At 34.2% G+C, this 17,143-nt stretch overlaps 2 protein-coding genes across 3 annotated transcripts; one reads left to right on the forward strand and one right to left on the reverse strand.

The window, feature by feature from the left end:
- Positions 1–378: 378 nt before the first annotated feature.
- On the forward strand, positions 379–4,312 carry LOC113852833. Of its 2 annotated transcripts, XM_027483211.1 has the most exons (9): positions 379–455; positions 567–631; positions 1,373–1,531; positions 2,309–2,356; positions 2,424–2,470; positions 3,431–3,497; positions 3,586–3,629; positions 3,839–3,896; positions 3,978–4,312. In XM_027483211.1, exons 3-9 carry the CDS (start codon positions 1,457–1,459, stop codon positions 4,026–4,028), a joined length of 390 nt encoding a protein of 129 aa, XP_027339012.1. In that variant the 5' UTR covers positions 379–455; positions 567–631; positions 1,373–1,456; the 3' UTR covers positions 4,029–4,312. The 2 variants fall into 2 exon arrangements, with proteins under 2 accessions (XP_027339012.1, XP_027339013.1); XM_027483212.1 differs by having other exon boundaries at positions 454–631; positions 3,978–4,165.
- A 7,683-nt stretch (positions 4,313–11,995) lies between these two features.
- Positions 11,996–16,430, reverse strand: LOC113867378 (metal transporter Nramp5-like). Its single transcript, XM_027502664.1, has 13 exons — positions 16,308–16,430; positions 16,121–16,199; positions 15,999–16,039; positions 15,816–15,894; positions 15,218–15,322; positions 14,862–14,971; positions 13,727–13,908; positions 13,522–13,591; positions 13,209–13,382; positions 12,958–13,062; positions 12,716–12,847; positions 12,501–12,596; positions 11,996–12,328 (listed from the first exon to the last, which is right to left on the reverse strand). The coding sequence occupies exons 1-13, from the start codon at positions 16,428–16,430 to the stop codon at positions 11,996–11,998; spliced, it is 1,629 nt and encodes a 542-aa protein (XP_027358465.1).
- Positions 16,431–17,143: the final 713 nt, after the last annotated feature.

Genomic DNA, 17,143 nt, shown 5'->3' on the forward strand with positions numbered 1-17,143 from the left:
CGTGAACGGGGAATGCCGCGTGCGGCGGCGCCAATGGCCTCGACCATCAACCTGTGATTCCCGCGCGATTACCTCGACGGGGACCTTGAACTCCTCGAAGTTGCGGTAGAAGTGAAAATCCTTGTCGGAAGGGATGCACCTTGATGACGCGGTGAGCTTCGCCACCGACGAGGAGAGAGAACCTGCCGTTTGGGGTATGTACAGAATAATAAATAAATAAACAAACAAAAAAGTGTAAAAAGCAACCCAAAGAAACTAGTCCGGCCCAAAATTAAATAGCCCATAACATTCCGGGTCAGGCTAGGGACAATCCACGGGTCAGCCCTGCCCCGAAAACTAACACGAATCAAACGTGATAACTTGGCTTCGTACTTCGTTATGGTAGGGTGCAAAACTTCTGGCTAGCGGTGAATTGCGCATCACATAGAACAATCCCACTGAATTTGTTCTTTCAGGTTAGCGAATTTCTTCCTTTATTATACACTACGAACTAGGAATATGTTTGAAGAGTGAAATTGATCCTCTCTCACGGTGATTAATCTGCTCGATCAATGATACTTCGGCAGCGAACTTGGGTGTAATGTTACCTGCACAAAGCTAATTAATTATCCACCTCCTACCTCTGTTTCATGTAAGTAAATCGTTGTTTATCTTCCCTTAAATTAGCATTCCGTTGCCTTTTAATCTACATTTAATGAAGTTTATTTGCTGCACTTGTTGGTCGAATTATAATGGCAATGAAAATGACATGTTTTCATGATTTTAGAACTTGAACAGAGGGTGCCAGATTTTATCAAGTACAATTAATCAAGATTTCCTCCTTAGCTGTCTAACTCCTGAACAGCATTTGTTCTCTCAGAAATTGTTGCTCAAAGTTTTGTTTGCAAAGAAATATAAAATTAGTGATTTTGAACTTAGTAACAACAGCAATTATTATTTTTTATGCTTTATTTTTACACTACAGCTAGAATTTTCTAGTCACGTGGATGGTTCAGTTTGAGGTGATGGTTTTAGGTCTTTGTATAATGTGATAATAGAAGGATTGAACTAGTGTCGGTTAAAAGAAAATGAATAACAAAATATGACCAATCTATATGTTGTATTAGTATGTTAATTAGTACTACTTTGTGCTTCGGTGCTATTTTTCCTTGAGAAATAAGATGCCATCATCAAATGTACATTAACAAAGTTCATCTTCAAAAAAAAAAAAGTTTGAAACGTGAGCTGGTGTTATTTATTTGTAATTCTGAACTATTTTTTAGTAATTCTGAACATGTATTTTTTCGAACTTGGTAAAATTGCGACATTTTGTACCTATATATATATAGTTATATAGTTATATACTTTATTGTATTTGTTTTATTTTATGCAGTACAAGTGACCGGTGAGTGAAACGTGACCTGTGAAAACCTTGCAGCTAATCCTCGTAAACCAAGTAGTAGTAGTGACCTGGTCAATGAATATAGGCAGTAACACTTCTTTAGCCCCACAGTTCCCTGTGTCCCAACTGAATTTCTCTCGGCAAATCAAGGTATGCATTTCCCTCACTCATTTCTCTTTCTGCTGCTCTTTGGGTTTGAAAATTTTCAGAAAATATTGAAGTTGGAAAAAATCATCTGTAGTAGATTTTATTTGTAGGAAAAAAGATTTTGATTTTTTTTATATTTAGAAAAATTAATTTCATTAGAGAGAAATGAGGAAAGAACAATCAAGAGAAAATAGTATATTTTATCCTACAAAATAGAAAATTATAGATGTTATTAGAAGGGTTACGAAAAACAACTCAAGAATGCAGCTAGGTTGCCTAGTCACTCTATATTAGATACAATGATTTCCTTAGAACATCCCGAGCAATTCACACAAAGCTCTGCCACATGTATGTGTTGGAGCAATGGCAAGGGAAAGGTAGGAATTAGGAAGAGAGGAAGAATAACCTATGAAGGACAGACTCCGATCCATGTCACGAGACTCTACAAATAGTTTGTGTTGATTATGAGTGCCTAAACCCTCCTCTTATATTTGGCCCTGAGACCAATTATGTAAAGTTTGACAAATAAAGCGCAATATCAATTATGTCTGTTCAAATAAAACAAAATTGTAGTTAGGTGGCACAATCATAGGCGTTGACAAGATTCTAAATAAATGTGGTTAGAATTGATGAAGTGAAACAGGGAGTGTTTTGACGTAAAATGAGAGGGATCCTAAATGATCCCGTAAAACTATCTTTCAATATTTAATTTAATAATTATTAGGGGATATTAATATTAAAATGTTGATAATTAATATTGAATAATTGCTTACTTTTCAGGGAAATGAAACAGAGATTATGATTTCGAGTTATGAAGATCATTTTCTGGTGAGTTCTGGTGGAGCTTTGATCTGTTTTTATGGTGACTGTTCTAAACGTTCTGAGTACTTCTCAGGTTATTGCCACTCAAATAGGAACCATGGGGACAATATTGTATGCCAGGTCTGCATATGACTTCATTGTTTTCCTTTATATTTCTTTACAAATAAAATTTTGAGCAACAATTTCAGAGAGAACAAATGGTACTGAAGAGAATTCCACATCTGACAATTTATGCAGAGCTTTATTGGATAGCATTGCCTTAGTTAGACTCAGGTCACCTTAGATTAGAATAGCCATCCCCTAATGGACAAAGGACTATGGTAGAGATGTCCAGTTAACCTTCTTGTCACCTGTGGTTTCCAAACATACCAAGCCTAAAGTTGGATCCACTCCTCCTAACTCAAATGAGTAAAATCTCCTCTAGACATGATAAGATATTGACAACATCAAATCTTCACAGCACCCTTGGGAAATTTCTTTTGCCCATTCCCTAACCTAACTCCAGATGGGGTGGTTGGGGATACATTTTATCCCAAGTGTTTTACTAACACCCGAGTAATGGAGGTATTACCTGCCCTGCTATCAATCATGATGAGTACATGGGACCTACCCACATGACAAAGCTCTGTGGTTCGTGGTTGTGTAATGCCCCCTACTTAAGAGAGAGATAATCAAGCATCTGACATGTAAATTCAACTGGTTCACCTTCCCGTAGCGTTTCTCCTTTCTGAGAGTTGGTCTTCACAAATCTCTCATCTTCCTCCAATTGTTCATCTTCTGCCAAATTGATGCTTTGTTTTTTCTGGACATCTGTTGGGCTATATGGCTGGACACACCGAAAGCATTTACCCTCATCCCTTCTTCTTACATATTTTTAATATGGCAATTGGCTAGTGCATCTGCTTCATTGTGGATAAGTATTAATGGCACTGGACTTGGTAGTCGTATGAGAACTAAAACTTAAGAGAATCCTTTTTTTTTTTTTCAGCTTGAAATTCTGGATCATCGTGCACTTTTAAAGTAGTGATGCTTAAGAGAAGGGTTGCTCACACAGTTGTGTATGTGTGTTTTCATTGCCAGGAAGGAAGAAGCGGTTTCTATTAATCCAACATTCAATGTTTCTGTTATATTTGGCAAACGGGATGAGGTAGGCTTGCCTATGTCTGGAAATATTTGTTCTCCTTGATCTTTTCTATGAAGTTTGTGCTTCTTATCCACCGAATGCATTGATGCAGCCAATGTTAGTAGCATGCGCACGCCAGCTGATTGAACATATGAGGTAAGTATTCTGCTATTCTTCCTAGTTATGATGAACTCTTATTTTCCGTTGTGTTCAACTTCTGTTAACTTCTCAAAATTAACATGAGTTTCAAAGATCCCTTAAAAAGAGATATTTTAAAATAGTTGTTAATATATGACCCTTGTGCATGTATACTTTAGTAATTCGTTTTAGGTAATCATATTGACTCTCCAATTCCTGATTTGCAGCGTGTCTGGCTCCTCCCGGCCATTGGTGCTGTCACTTGGTCTTAAAGACCATTCTGCGGTACGCTTTACTGATTTTCTCTTCGTCACGGGAAAGGAGAAGAAACAATAAATAAACCCCTCATATTTCAATGTTATGCAGGAGACACTGAAAGGCATTATTTCTGCTGTGGTCGACAATAGAATGTGGTAAGAAATTGCTGATGAAATATCAACTTAAGTTTAGCATGCAGAACTGCTGAGCTCAACCTTGTGGAGTTGGCAGTGACTTTAACTACTGTTTGCTGATACCTAAAGATTTTCCAGTAAATTCAATATTGAATTGCTGACCGTTGCACTTTCATATCGTAGAAAGCGGTTGACATTTATTGCTGCAAGATAATCAGTTAATTTCCTTTTCATTTCCTGAAATCAATGACCATATAAGATTGCACCATTGAATGTGAATTCATAGGAGTATAAATAATATCAAAATTTAAAAATAAAATATATGAACTTCTCTCACAATTTTTTCATATTTTCTTCATTTGACTCTCATAGCAATTTAGTTTTTTTGGTAATAATTAAGAAATATGAAAATATGATATATATCATTTAAGATATTCAAATTATGTGATTTACTACCACAGACTAAAAGAACTTGTAATAACAGTATAAATTGAGAGTATTGATAGATGTTTTGCATTCACTATTTTTGCATTGTACAATGTGTGTATATATAAAAGGCTAGCACTATTTTACAGCTCAGCAAATCTCAAGAAATTTACAAAAATTCTAACAGAAAGGTGAATATTGCTATCCTGTAACAAGCTCTAAAAATATATGACAGAAATAACATAATGACTCAGCATAACCAATTCTTTCTAGAAGACATGAGCTGTACAAAAATAAGAAAGGAAATATATCAAAAATTCATCAGATAAGACCCTGAGGTATGCAACACATATTGGGCTTCAAGGTGGTCATTCATCCTTGCTATTAGTTTCATTTGTGTTGGGCTGCTTTTCTAATATCCCCTCACAAGCTGGAGGTGGTTGAAAAATGTCAATTAACCCCAGCTTAGAAAGAATATCACCAAAAGGCCTTGGTAAGAGAGCTTTTGTAAACACATCAGCAAGTTGCCCTTTGGAAGAGATTGGTAGCAGTTTCATGAGTCCTGCTTGAACCTTCTCCTGATCCAAATGGCAATCGATATCAAGGTGCTTTGTATGCTCATGAAAAACTGGATTGGCTGCTATGTGTAGAGCACTCTGGTTGTTGCAATACAAAACAGCAGGCTTAGAACAAGAAATTTTCAAGTCTTGTAGCAGATAGGTGAGCCACTGTAGTTCACATGTAGTTGAGGCAAGGGCCCTATATTCGGCCTCAGAAGAAGATCGAGAAACTGTGGTTTGTTTCTTTGTTTTCCAAGAAATAAGAGATTTTCCAAGAAAAAAACAATAACCTGTGACTAATTTTCTAGAATCAAGGCAGCCTCCCCAGTCAGCATCACTGAAGCCAAGAAGTTGAATGGGAGAATCTCTGGAAAAAAATAATCCTTTACCAGGACAGTCTTTGAGATATTTCAAAACACGTGTTGCTGCTTTGAAGTGAGCCTGGGTTAGAGTATTCATAAATTGACTTAATTGCTGGGTTGCAAACACAATGTCAGGCCTAGTATTCGTAAGATACAGTAAACGCTCAATTAATCGCCGATAAGCCAAAGCATTAGGATAAACAGCACCTGAGTCATGATGGAGTCAGAGAGCATAGTTCATGGGTGTGAAAACTGGTTTAGAACCCAACAAGCCAGAATCTTGCAACAAGTCAAGGCAATACTTACGTTGACATAGAGAAATGCCCTGCTCAGAGTAGGCAACTTCGATACCCAGAAAATACTTAAGAATCCCAAGATCCTTAATTCGAAAAGTAGAATGAAGAATGCCTTTAATGATGTTCATTTCCGCGGAGGAATTTTCAGTGAGGACAATATCATCAACATAAACAATCAGAGCAATAAAATTTTCACCAACAGATTTGATAAAAAGACTGTGATCAGAGTGAGCTTGCACATACCCACATGACAGGAGTAAGACAGATAACTTCTCATACCACTTACGACTAGCCTATTTGAGGCCATACAAAGATTTCAACAATTTACAACATTGGTTAGGACGTGAAGTGGACATACTGGGAGGGAGCGTCATGTAAACATCTTCGTTTAAATCACCATGTAGGAAAGCATTGTTGACATCAAGCTGTTGCACTGGCCATCGCTTGCTTGAGGCTAGAGCAAGAACCATTCTGATTGTAGTAATCTTGACCACTGGGGAAAAAGTATCAAAATAGTCAATGCCTTCGGTCTGTGCATATCCCTTAGCAACGAGGCGTGCTTTATAACGTTCAACTGTTCCATCAGGAAATCTCTTGATCTTATAAACCCATTTACATCCAATGGGTTTTATGTGTTGAGGAATATCAATGATAGCCCAAGTTTGATTTAGTTCCAGAGCCTCTACTTCAGCCTTCATAGCTTGTTGCCAGTAAGGAATGGTGTTGGCCTCCTCGTACCCACATGGTTCAGACTCAGTGGAGAGAGACAAGATGAAACGATGATGAGAAGGTGACAAGCGTGAAAAATCAACAAATGTAGAAATTGGATATGAGCATGTCGACGATGATGGTGATGACAAATTAGAAGAGGTGTTACAATAATAATCAGCAAGTTTGGGTGGAGGATGAGAAACACGGGTTGAGCGACAAGGTTTGGGTGAATGGGGTACAGTTAGGGATTTGAGAGTAGGGGTAGAGTGAGGTGATAACGTCGGTGGAGTAGCACAGGGAGGGTGTATAGATGGGCTAAATGGTTGGGCTGAGGAGTTTGGGGTGGGCAATGTATCCTGCTGGCCAAGGTCATTGGTTGACTCATGAGAAATGGGCTGAAGATGTGTTGGCGGTCCAATAGGCCAAGAAAAGGGAGAAGTAATGGGCTGCTTTTGTTTATGAAAGGGAAATTGCATTTCATCAAATAGGACATTTCTAGATGTAAAAATTTCTGTTATTAAGATCCAATATTATAGTTCCTTTTACCCCAGTTTGGAAACCCAAAAACACACCACGTCGTGAGCGTGGATCAAACTTATTTCTATGAGTAATGGAAGATGATGCATAACATAAACATCCAAAAACCTTGAGTATTGCAAAATTTGGTGGTTTGTTAAACAAAAGTTGAAAAGGAGATTTATTATTTATAATAAGAGATAGAACTCTATTTATTAAATAAACAGCATGACTTATGGCATAAGACCAAAAATTACTTGGAATATTAGATTGAAACATTAAAACTCTAGCTACGTTTAATATGTGTTGATGCTTTCTTTCTACTCTCCCATTTTGTTGGGATGTTTCCACGCAACTTCGTTGATGTAAAATTCTTTTAGATCTATAAAAATTTGTCATAAAAAATTCAGGACCATTATCAGATCGAATGATTTTAACTCTTGTATCAAATTGGTTTTCAGCAAGATTGACAAAATTTTGAACACTATTTTGGACTTCAACTTTGGTTTTTAGTAATATAACCCAAGTGTAACGACTATAGTCATCAAGAATAGTTAAAAAATATTTATGACCATGTATAGAAATTTTTGAAAAGGGACTCCAAATGTCCAAATGTAGTAACTCAAAAATTTTGGATGCTTTGCTCATACTTATAGAATAAGATAATTTCTTTTGTTTGGCCAAATGGCAAACATCACACGTTTCCATGGTGTGTTTAGAGATGAAAGGGAAATCTTGATTTAATATATTCAAACGTTTTCCAAACAAATGTCCTAAACGGAAATGCCAAATATTGGTCATGGTGACAGGGGTGGCTATAAAGGAATTAACAAGAGAATTTGGAGGAAGTGAACAACACTCATTTTTGCCAATCACTAAATTGTAAAGACTCTCTTCTAATTTAGCCAAACCAATCATCTTCAATGAGCTCAGATCCTGAATTTCACAGAGATTATCATAAAAGATTAGTTTACAAGAAAGAGTAGAAATTAATTTGGAAATGGAAATTAAATTAAAATTGAAATTAGGAACATCAAGAACATTGTAAAGAGTGAGAGAAGAAGAAAGTCTAATTGTACCTGAAAATTTAGACATGACTGATGACCCATTTGGAAGTTTAATAATGATCGGATTAATTTGAGAATAATTTTCAAATTGATTAAAAGATGAAGTGATATGATCAGTTGCCCCAGAATCTAATATCCAAGAGCTATTGCGTGGAATGGAAGACGTTGTGTGTGCTGTGTGGTGATTCTGTTGGGATAAAGACGCATGCTTACTTTGGGTCAAGTAGAAAGGAAAATGGTTACCTGACATTGGGTCACCAGAAATGGTGTTATATGGCTCAATAGCTTGAGTGACATTGGCAAGATTGGGCCTAAACCCGTAATTGGTTGGAGGAGAGCCAATAGACTTTGATATTGGTCTGGGGAGAGATGAAACCCGGCCCGTTCTGAATCATCCTTAAGAACTCCTTCTGCAGAAGATTGTCTTGCATCAGACACAGCGTTATTGATGGCAGCACTACCAGAGCTACGATCATGGAAGCGGGGACGCCCTGGGTAACGAGGGTGGCCTGGTGGATAACCATGCTTAGCGTAACAAATTTCAATTGTGTGGCTACTTCGTCCACAATAGGTGCATATCTTCTGCGATGTTCCGCGTCCTCCATTGGCTGACCCTCGGCTAGCTAATAGGCGACGGTTTTCAGTGGAGTTGAAGAGAACCTGGTGGTCAGCAAGGATGCTTACAGGGTTGAGGATTTGACGTTCGTGCTGGATAACCATAGAGAAAATTCGATTAATTGAGGGCAATGGGTCCATGAGAAGAATTTGGGAACGAGCAACAGAGAAACGCTCATCAAGCCCTTTCAAAAAATAAATGATAAAGTCTTGATGATGGTAGGTTTTGACTGGGCAATTACATGGAATGAAGGGTCGATAATTATCAAGCTCTTCCCATAAGGATTTCAGGCTAGTGAAATAATCAGTGACAGATTGATGCCCTTTGTTTTAAAGCATAAACTTCCTCCTAGAGTTCAGCAATGCGGAGTAAATCACTTTGGGAGAAACGCTTCCTCAAATCTTTCCATATCTCAGAGGCATGATCAAGGTAAATCACACTCTGAGCTATGGACTGAGAGACAGAATTAAGAATCCAAGACATGATCAATGTGTTGCAGCTCTCCCAAGCTGAATATAGGGGATCTGTAGTGGCAGGGACAACAATGGAGCCATCTAAGAAATCCATTTTGTTTTTAGAGACAAGGGCCATTTTGAAGGAACGAGACCATGAGTGATAATTACTTCCGATGAGCACGGGACTGACAATCACAGTGGAAGGACTCTCGCTTGGGTGTATGTAGAATGAATTAGACGGGTTTAGTGCTGGATCTTGAAAAGATGCACTATCATTGACAGGGGTGGTTTGTGAAGACGTGGTGTTGATGGAGGATTATGGGTTGAAGAAGGAGAGGTATGTTTCGGCATTTGTGGGTAGCAGCAAAGCTCTGATGGAGCTCTGATACCATAAAAGAACTTGTAATAACAGTATAAATTGAGAGTATTGATAGATGTTTTGCATTCACTATTTTTGCATTGTACAATGTGTGTATATATAAAAGGCTAGCACTATTTTACAGCTCAGCAAATCTTAAGAAATCTACAAAAATTCTAACAGAAAGGTGAATATTGCTATCCTATAACAAGCTCTAAAAATATATGACAGAAATAACGTAATGACTCAGCATAACCAATTCTTTCTAGAAGACATGAGCTGTACAAAAATAAGAAAGGAAATATATAAAAAATTCATCAAATAAGAAGACCCTGAGGTATGCAACACATATTGGGCTTTAAGGTGGCCATTCATCCTTGCTATTAGTTTCATTTGTGTTGGGCTGCTTTTATAATACAGACATTAAATCAAAATTAACACGGAGGGTCGACCATTCTGGTTTTTTTAAAATAGTCTTTTTCAAAAGTTTGAGTGCAATACGTGATGTACTTACGTTGAAGAGAGCGACGACCGGCTCGGAAAAGGTTTTACATACACATTATTATCATTAACTATTTATTATAATTCTTTTAGCTTATAAGATATGCAATATATTCATTTTATGTTAATTTAAAACTTCAGTTAACTTAAATTTTTATAATTTAATATAAGGTTTATTACTTAATATATTACATAATATTAAAAAACATATTTTGTTGTTTTTTTTTTCTTTGGTTTAAGTACTATTGAATGAATATACTATAAATTAATGTTTCACTAATTCAATGGTCAGTCTAGTTATAAAACTATTGTTTTTAATGTAAAATTTATAGCTGAAGTTAATTTTGAAACATACTACTAATTATGTTCAGTGATTCAAATTAATATTATTAAAATTAATTATACTAAACTTTAATATAAATATTTACTAATTTTTAAAACTTATACTTAATTTTTATTAAATTATGAAATCTTTTTTTTTTCCTTCTCATTCTTCAAAACTACAGATAAATTTGAGACAAATTCAAATTCTCTTTTGCTAATCGTTAATTAGAAGCATAATCGTTAACTGCTTCCAATTGACAAACAATGAAAAAAATGAATGGAGATTAAATAATAAAGGAGATTGTAATATCTAAAATGATATATATCATATATTTATATTTTTTAATTATTACAAAAAAACTAAATTACTGAGACTCAAATGAAAAAAATATAGAAAAATTGTGAGAGAAGTTCACATTTTATTTTTAAAATTTGATATTATTTATACTCTTAAGAATCACATTCATTTACAGTGATTTTAAAACTCCTTTTGAAATGGAGACTTTCGAATTTGCATTCTTAACATTGTGTTATTACTTTTAATTATTTTTATTTCACAAAAAATTTAAAAAATTAAAAAACATAATTAAGTTAGATGTTACATAATAGGTGGTATTTTTTCATTAATAAATTATTTTATTATAAAACCGTACTAGTTAATTTTTTATTTTGATTTAAGATTGTTTTTTTAATATTAATTTATGTTACTCTAATGTTTTAATCATATTGAGTCTTGTAACTTTTAAAATTTTTCATACCCCATGCCTAGGTCGTATCTTTTCTAAACCATGTTTAGGTTGGGGCAAAGATTGCCCCATCTACGATGCAACAATCACAATCAACCTCTTTAAATGCCACGTTTAATGTCCCTAGTAATGCTTAGCCCACAACCATTCGTCCGCTGTTAAGATCTGTATCAGGGAATAACTAGTTGAGACTAATTAGGGAAGTAAGCATAAGTTTTGGGACTTCAATGGTGCAATCTTATATGGTCATTGATTTCAGGAAATGAAGAGGAAATTAGCTTATTGTGGCGTGTAAGTTATTATGGAGCCTGTATTGGTTGCAATTAAAGCTGAAGTTGGATTAAGGAAACAAGTAGCTTTTGATGTTCTACAGTTCTATTTTCGTTTGTGTGGACTTAATATACCATGAAAAATTGTTGTCTTCATAAATCTTTTTAGTTAGATTACCAGGCCATGGTGACGTGTGTCTCTAATGCCTGTGCTGTTGTACAATCTAGTCCATGTTACTCAATCTGATTATATCTTGGTGGATTTTGTCTCATGGACACATGATGTAAACTTTATGATGAGTCAAAATTTGCCTAAAAACATGTAGAGCCAGAGGTAGGGTAGAAAAACACAAGAGAACACAATTCACTTTCTTAAGAGAAAATGGTTGCAATACAACAGTACAAGCTGTAAGGTCTCACCTTCAGTTATGCCTTCCCCCTGAATGGAGAAAAGGACAGAGCTACTTACTCATGGGTTTTCTTATTCAAAAAATTTCAAGGCCAGTTGACTGTGTGGGTTACAATGAACTGGTTTTCGTGTAAACTTGAGGCAATATTATAAAAACTATAAAACATACATTAGTACAGTATAACGCACAACAGGAACATATGTGACAAAAGAAGAGGATTCTGAAGGTCCTAACATCACAATCACTTCCAATCAATTATTTATGAGAACCAACCGTCTCGTTACTCTTTAGAATAACTTGAAAGCAACGTGACTTTTCATACTTATGGACAAAATTCCTTCTCGTTGTGATGCATTCAATTTATAGATTGGTCTCCTATTCTGGTAATGGGATATCAGCTAAGTCTTCTCTATAAGGAACATGACTCAACTCTAACTGACCATTATTCATAAATCCCTTTTCCATGTGGGTTTGCATTGCTGGTTCATTCTTTGTCTCTATAAATGTCTTTACAGTGTCTTTTCTGAAAGTTAAGTAGATTACTGCAACAACATAAAGTGCCATTAGTGGAAACACTATGATTCCAATGAACACATTTGCCACCTTTGGTAGACTGCTATGAATTAGCCAACCCACAAAGGATGTGCTGAGGTAGTATATATTGATACCGATGATTCCAAAGCCTAGTAACCATGAGATGACAATGATCTGCAAGAAAATTGTGTCATATTCTTTCTCTAATTTTTAATTAAGAATGTCTTTATCTCTAACCTTATTCTGGGTTAATGGCCAGTAACCATCAAATGGGATAAAATTCTCTCATTCTTGTAATCCAACTTAAATTAGCATACATACATAAACAAGATAGAAAACAACTCACAATCATAGAATTCTTGTGAGGTCCCATCTTAGTACTACTGCTGCTGAACTTCAGGAGTGGTATTAAAGCGAATGGAAGCTCAAAAGAAAGTATCATCTGCAAAATAATTTCAGTCAGTTAGTGTGCGTGAATAGTTTAATGCATATATATATATATATATATATATATACACACACACATGTTAAACAAAGAAAGAATGAATTGAATATACAAACCGATGCGATAATGATTAGCCGACCAGCTCCAGTAGGACCACCAATGATGGCTACAATAAGACTAGGTGTTATGGCAATGCTTCTTGTCATAAAGTTTCTAATCCATCTTTTCATCTTTAAGTCCAAAAAACCCTAATAGCACCAATATACAACAATCCCTATTCAGTAAATCCTTCATCAAAACGTGTGTGTTATTAAAAAAAATTGAAATGAAAGTGTTTTAAATGATATTCCTAGATGACCTGCATGATGTATTGCCCTGCATAGGTTCCAGTTATAGCTGAACTTTGTCCTGAGGCTAGCAATGCAATGGCATAAATGGTTGAGCTTGATTTTCCTAACACATTCTACAAGCAATGAACATCCTATGAGATAACTTGGCGCTGAAAATTAGGCATTTAATTTTACAGTAGAATATCAAAAGCAAGAGTCTAGGGCTTTCTCATCCTTAAACTTAATATTATAACTTGACTAGGGCAATCAAATTACGAACCTTGAGAAGAAAGGAAGCAGAGTTAAGGGTAAGATCACTGCAGTGATCAACGTTTTCTGCAGAAAGGTTGCTGACAGAGCAAACACTGCCAGACACAGAAACCATTGCAATATTGATCAGAAATGCCACAAATAGGGCGAACCCACTTTCTATGAGAAAATATCTACATGCATCCTGCGTAATAAAGCAAACACGTGTGAGTTTATGCATAGTATACTAGCAAAGCTAAATTAGATGTGCATTTGAACTGTTTTGTTTTTTCCAAATTAAAAGTTTTTCACTCATGATAGTTTTTTTTTCTCAAGTGTCTTACATTGATTCCACGCACGGAACTGGGTACTTTTCTGGAGAGCACCAACGCAGAGTGGAGGAAAAGATTGTGACTGCATTTTGTCAAAAGCAAAATTTCAGGTAATGAATATTCAAAGAGATAATTATGCAAACTTAACAATATTTATTTTGAATGATACATTAGTACATAAAATTAAATACAGAAATTAAAATTATTTTTTACGTACGGCATGACAAGAGCACCCAAAAGGGCAATGGCGTCGCCTGTGGCTCCTTGACCGCTGAGTTTTGGGACAAACATCCCTTTCAATACATCAGAAGCAGGAGGCTTTACGTAACTCATTTCCCCAAAGAAACATCCGGCCATTATAAAAACTAAAATCGATATCAGCAGTTCTAACTTCCTTACCTGTCCAAACACCCAAATAAGTTCTTATCAATGCCTAAGAGAAACAATTTTAAGCCAATTTGTGACATTTAGAGTTCAACTAGTTGTAGTTGAAAATATATATACCAGGTTAATTTATATAATCAATTTCTCCAACAGTGACATGTTTTAATCATAGTTATTCAATCCAAATTAGATGAGAGAAATTAGTTAATTAACTTGTTCGTTCGGTTCAAAAAATCAGTAAAATGAAAAATAGTTAAAGCAGACAAAATCGATCAAAATTACATAAGATTTAGGATAAAAAATTGGTTTAAATAGATTATTTTATAATAAAATATTGTTTTTTATTTTATTAAAAAATGTTTATTCTAAGGTATTTTTAAAACTATTGAATCAATATACTATATACTAATTCTTTCACTGATTTAATGGTCAGTCTAATTTTAAAACTACTGTTTTTAATATGAAAGTTAGAGTTAAATTTGAAACATAATATTAGTTATATTCAGTGATTCAAATCAATATTATTAAAAGTAATTCTGCTCAACTTTAAAATAAACGATTTGTTATTTTTTTAAACCATACTTAATTTTTTTTTTAAATTATGAAATCTATTTTTTCTTTTTATTCTTCAAAATTACACAAATGGTAGGAACTATAAAAGACAATATTCTATTTTTAATAGAGAAGGCATATTATTATATTAACTCATAAATATTTAAATATAATAGTAGGAGGCCGTGATAAACTGGATGAAAATAAAAGTAGCAGTTCCATAAAAATAGAAAAAGTTGGAGTGAAAGCCACATATTTGAGAATAAGACAAATTTAAATTCTCTTTGTTGATTCTTATCTGTTTTCAATTGATAAACAACCAAAATCTTAAATTAAATATTATTAGGAAATTGTATATCTTAAATGATATATATCATATGTTCATATTTTTTAATTATTACAAAAAGCTAAATTACCCCAAATCTTTGCAGACCCAAAAATAAGAGGGTGCTGCACCCAGTCACCAGAACTCCTGCCCATACTGGAATGTGGAAGAGTATGTTCAACGCAAATGCTGTGCCAATCACTACAACAATCAAATTTTAGATAAAAATTAATGAGTATAAAAATGTATAGTAGTTCAACTTGTATTTGTGTCTATATATATTGTCAACTTTATAACAATTTTTTTCTTTTTTAAAAAAGTAAATATTTTCTAAAAACAAAATTAAAACTTCACACAAACTTCTTCTTGACTTAATATTTATTTATATGATTTTAATTGAAAGGAGGAAAAAAAAGGTGAAAAGAAAGTAGAAAAACAAATCAAAACCTTCAGGTATATCTGCAGCTATGACAGCAAGCTCTGCTAATAACCATAAGCAGTACTTCACAAATAATGGGTACTCCACTTTACATATTTCTGAAAGGTGTTTCCCTGCAAAATTCAAATCACAATAATATTTTATTAGAGAGAAAATGCATTTTATCAAAATAATTTTGATTATAATCATTTTGATAGTATTTTGATAAATTTAATAATTTTATCTCATTCTTTTAATTCCCTCTCTTCTCTTCTTATGTCTACGGTGGATCACATTTTTTTATAAGAAATATGCTGACACCTAATTTTGAGATGTTAATTAGATAGAAAGAAAAAGGAAAAATTAAATAACATTATAAAAAAAAATATTTTTTATTTCAAAGGGTAGTGAATCGCGTTTTCTTCTGTGAAACTTTATTTTTCCAACTTCATTAGACAGGAAGAAGGGTTGGTGTGTATACATATATGAATATGTGAGTGAGTGAGGCATATGTGGTGAAAGAAGTTATTTAATATAAGAGGTGAAAGACATAAATCTTAATCAAGTAAAATAAGAAGATAATTAAATTTAAGTTCACAGAAGAAGGAAATAAGCATTGGATCTAACCCGTGGTTACGCCGAGATTTGCAGCCAACGACTGAATTATAAGCGCAAACACCAATCCAATGAGAATTACCCACAGCAGCTGAATACCATCATTCATTTCAATTTTAGATATTATATCTTAGCTTACAGAAAATCCAATAAGTATCTGTTTCTTACAAAATAACAAAAACTTAAATGTTATACCTCATATCTGTGGTTAGCTCCTGCTTGCAGATCAGTTTCCACTGCACAGTGACAAAAGGCCAATAAGCACACACAAAATCACACACATAGCTGTATATGCATATACACAGCAAGAGACTTACTGTTCCCAGGATCAAGGTAAGCCAAGGAAACAAGGAATCCTGGACCAACATAGGACAGGAACTTTCTCCACCCAGGTTTCTGTCTCATTGATGCATCAATGTTAAATTAAAGATGAAGCTATTTAAGAGTGTTCAAAAAATAGCTTATAAAAAACAGACACAGGAAGCAAGAAAGAAAGAGAGGGACCTCATGATCTGTGGAGGCCTCTGGTGTAGGATTTGGAAGGTTGCCAGAAGTGACTTCAACAGCAACTATGCGATTGCTCCCTCCAAGCCTTGTTGGATGTTGCTGTTGCATTAAGTTTGCCATCAATCACTGTTGTCTGTGTCAATGAAATGCTACGAAAGAATGATTGAATAAAAAGTATGCATATCAGAGTATTTATTTATAGCGAAAGAGTGATGACCAAATGACTATCCCTTGTTTGGCGTTCAGACATCTTAGAGTTCCATTTTCATGCCTTTTCCTCAGCTGCATGTCGCTTTCTTCACCGTAACCACACCACATGTTGGTGTTAACACTTGCCATGAATTTAATCTTTACCTTAGTTCTTTGTTTACTCTAACAATTATATATATATTCCTTTATATTGTTTAAGGAAGGAAATGCTGAAAATTGTTTGGAAGATGTACGGCTCATTCTGCCATGTTTACAAAATCGTTAATAGTTGTAATTATTCTACTGATTTTTTTTTTATGTCTACTTAACTTATAATTCGACAAAACATATCGTCAATAGTTTTTTCTTCAATCTAAAAATATCAAATACTTTGTCATTTTAAATATTTTATGCTTACGTTAATGTGATATTTATATAATAATCTTTTCCTTTTATTCACATGTGAGTTCACAATTATTTAATACTACCTTTTCTTATATAAATTTTACTATAATGCATTAACATTATAACTTTTTTACATTATCACTCCATGATGAATTATTATATCTATTTTTATATAAAAATAAAAAAATTAATTTATCATAATATTAAATTATACATATAATAAATATATTCACTAATAA

This window comes from Abrus precatorius, unplaced genomic scaffold (assembly GCF_003935025.1).
Source record: "Abrus precatorius isolate BTA unplaced genomic scaffold, Abrus_2018 Scaffold10, whole genome shotgun sequence".
Taxonomy (NCBI): domain Eukaryota; kingdom Viridiplantae; phylum Streptophyta; class Magnoliopsida; order Fabales; family Fabaceae; genus Abrus; species Abrus precatorius.

Excerpts from the sequence above, each read along its gene's own strand:
- LOC113852833 (XM_027483211.1), top strand. The coding sequence starts at position 1,457 with ATGAATATAGGCAGTAACACTTCTTTAGCCCCACAGTTCCCTGTGTCC. Across the intron at positions 3,498-3,585 it reads TATTTGGCAAACGGGATGAG|CCAATGTTAGTAGCATGCGC; the intron begins GTAGGCTTGCCT and ends GCATTGATGCAG. Across the intron at positions 3,897-3,977 it reads GTCTTAAAGACCATTCTGCG|GAGACACTGAAAGGCATTAT; the intron begins GTACGCTTTACT and ends AATGTTATGCAG.
- LOC113867378 (XM_027502664.1), bottom strand. The coding sequence starts at position 16,430 with ATGGCAAACTTAATGCAACAGCAACATCCAACAAGGCTTGGAGGGAGC. Across the intron at positions 16,040-16,120 it reads TTACCTTGATCCTGGGAACA|TGGAAACTGATCTGCAAGCA; the intron begins GTAAGTCTCTTG and ends GTCACTGTGCAG. Across the intron at positions 13,383-13,521 it reads GTTCCGTGCGTGGAATCAAT|GATGCATGTAGATATTTTCT; the intron begins GTAAGACACTTG and ends TTTATTACGCAG.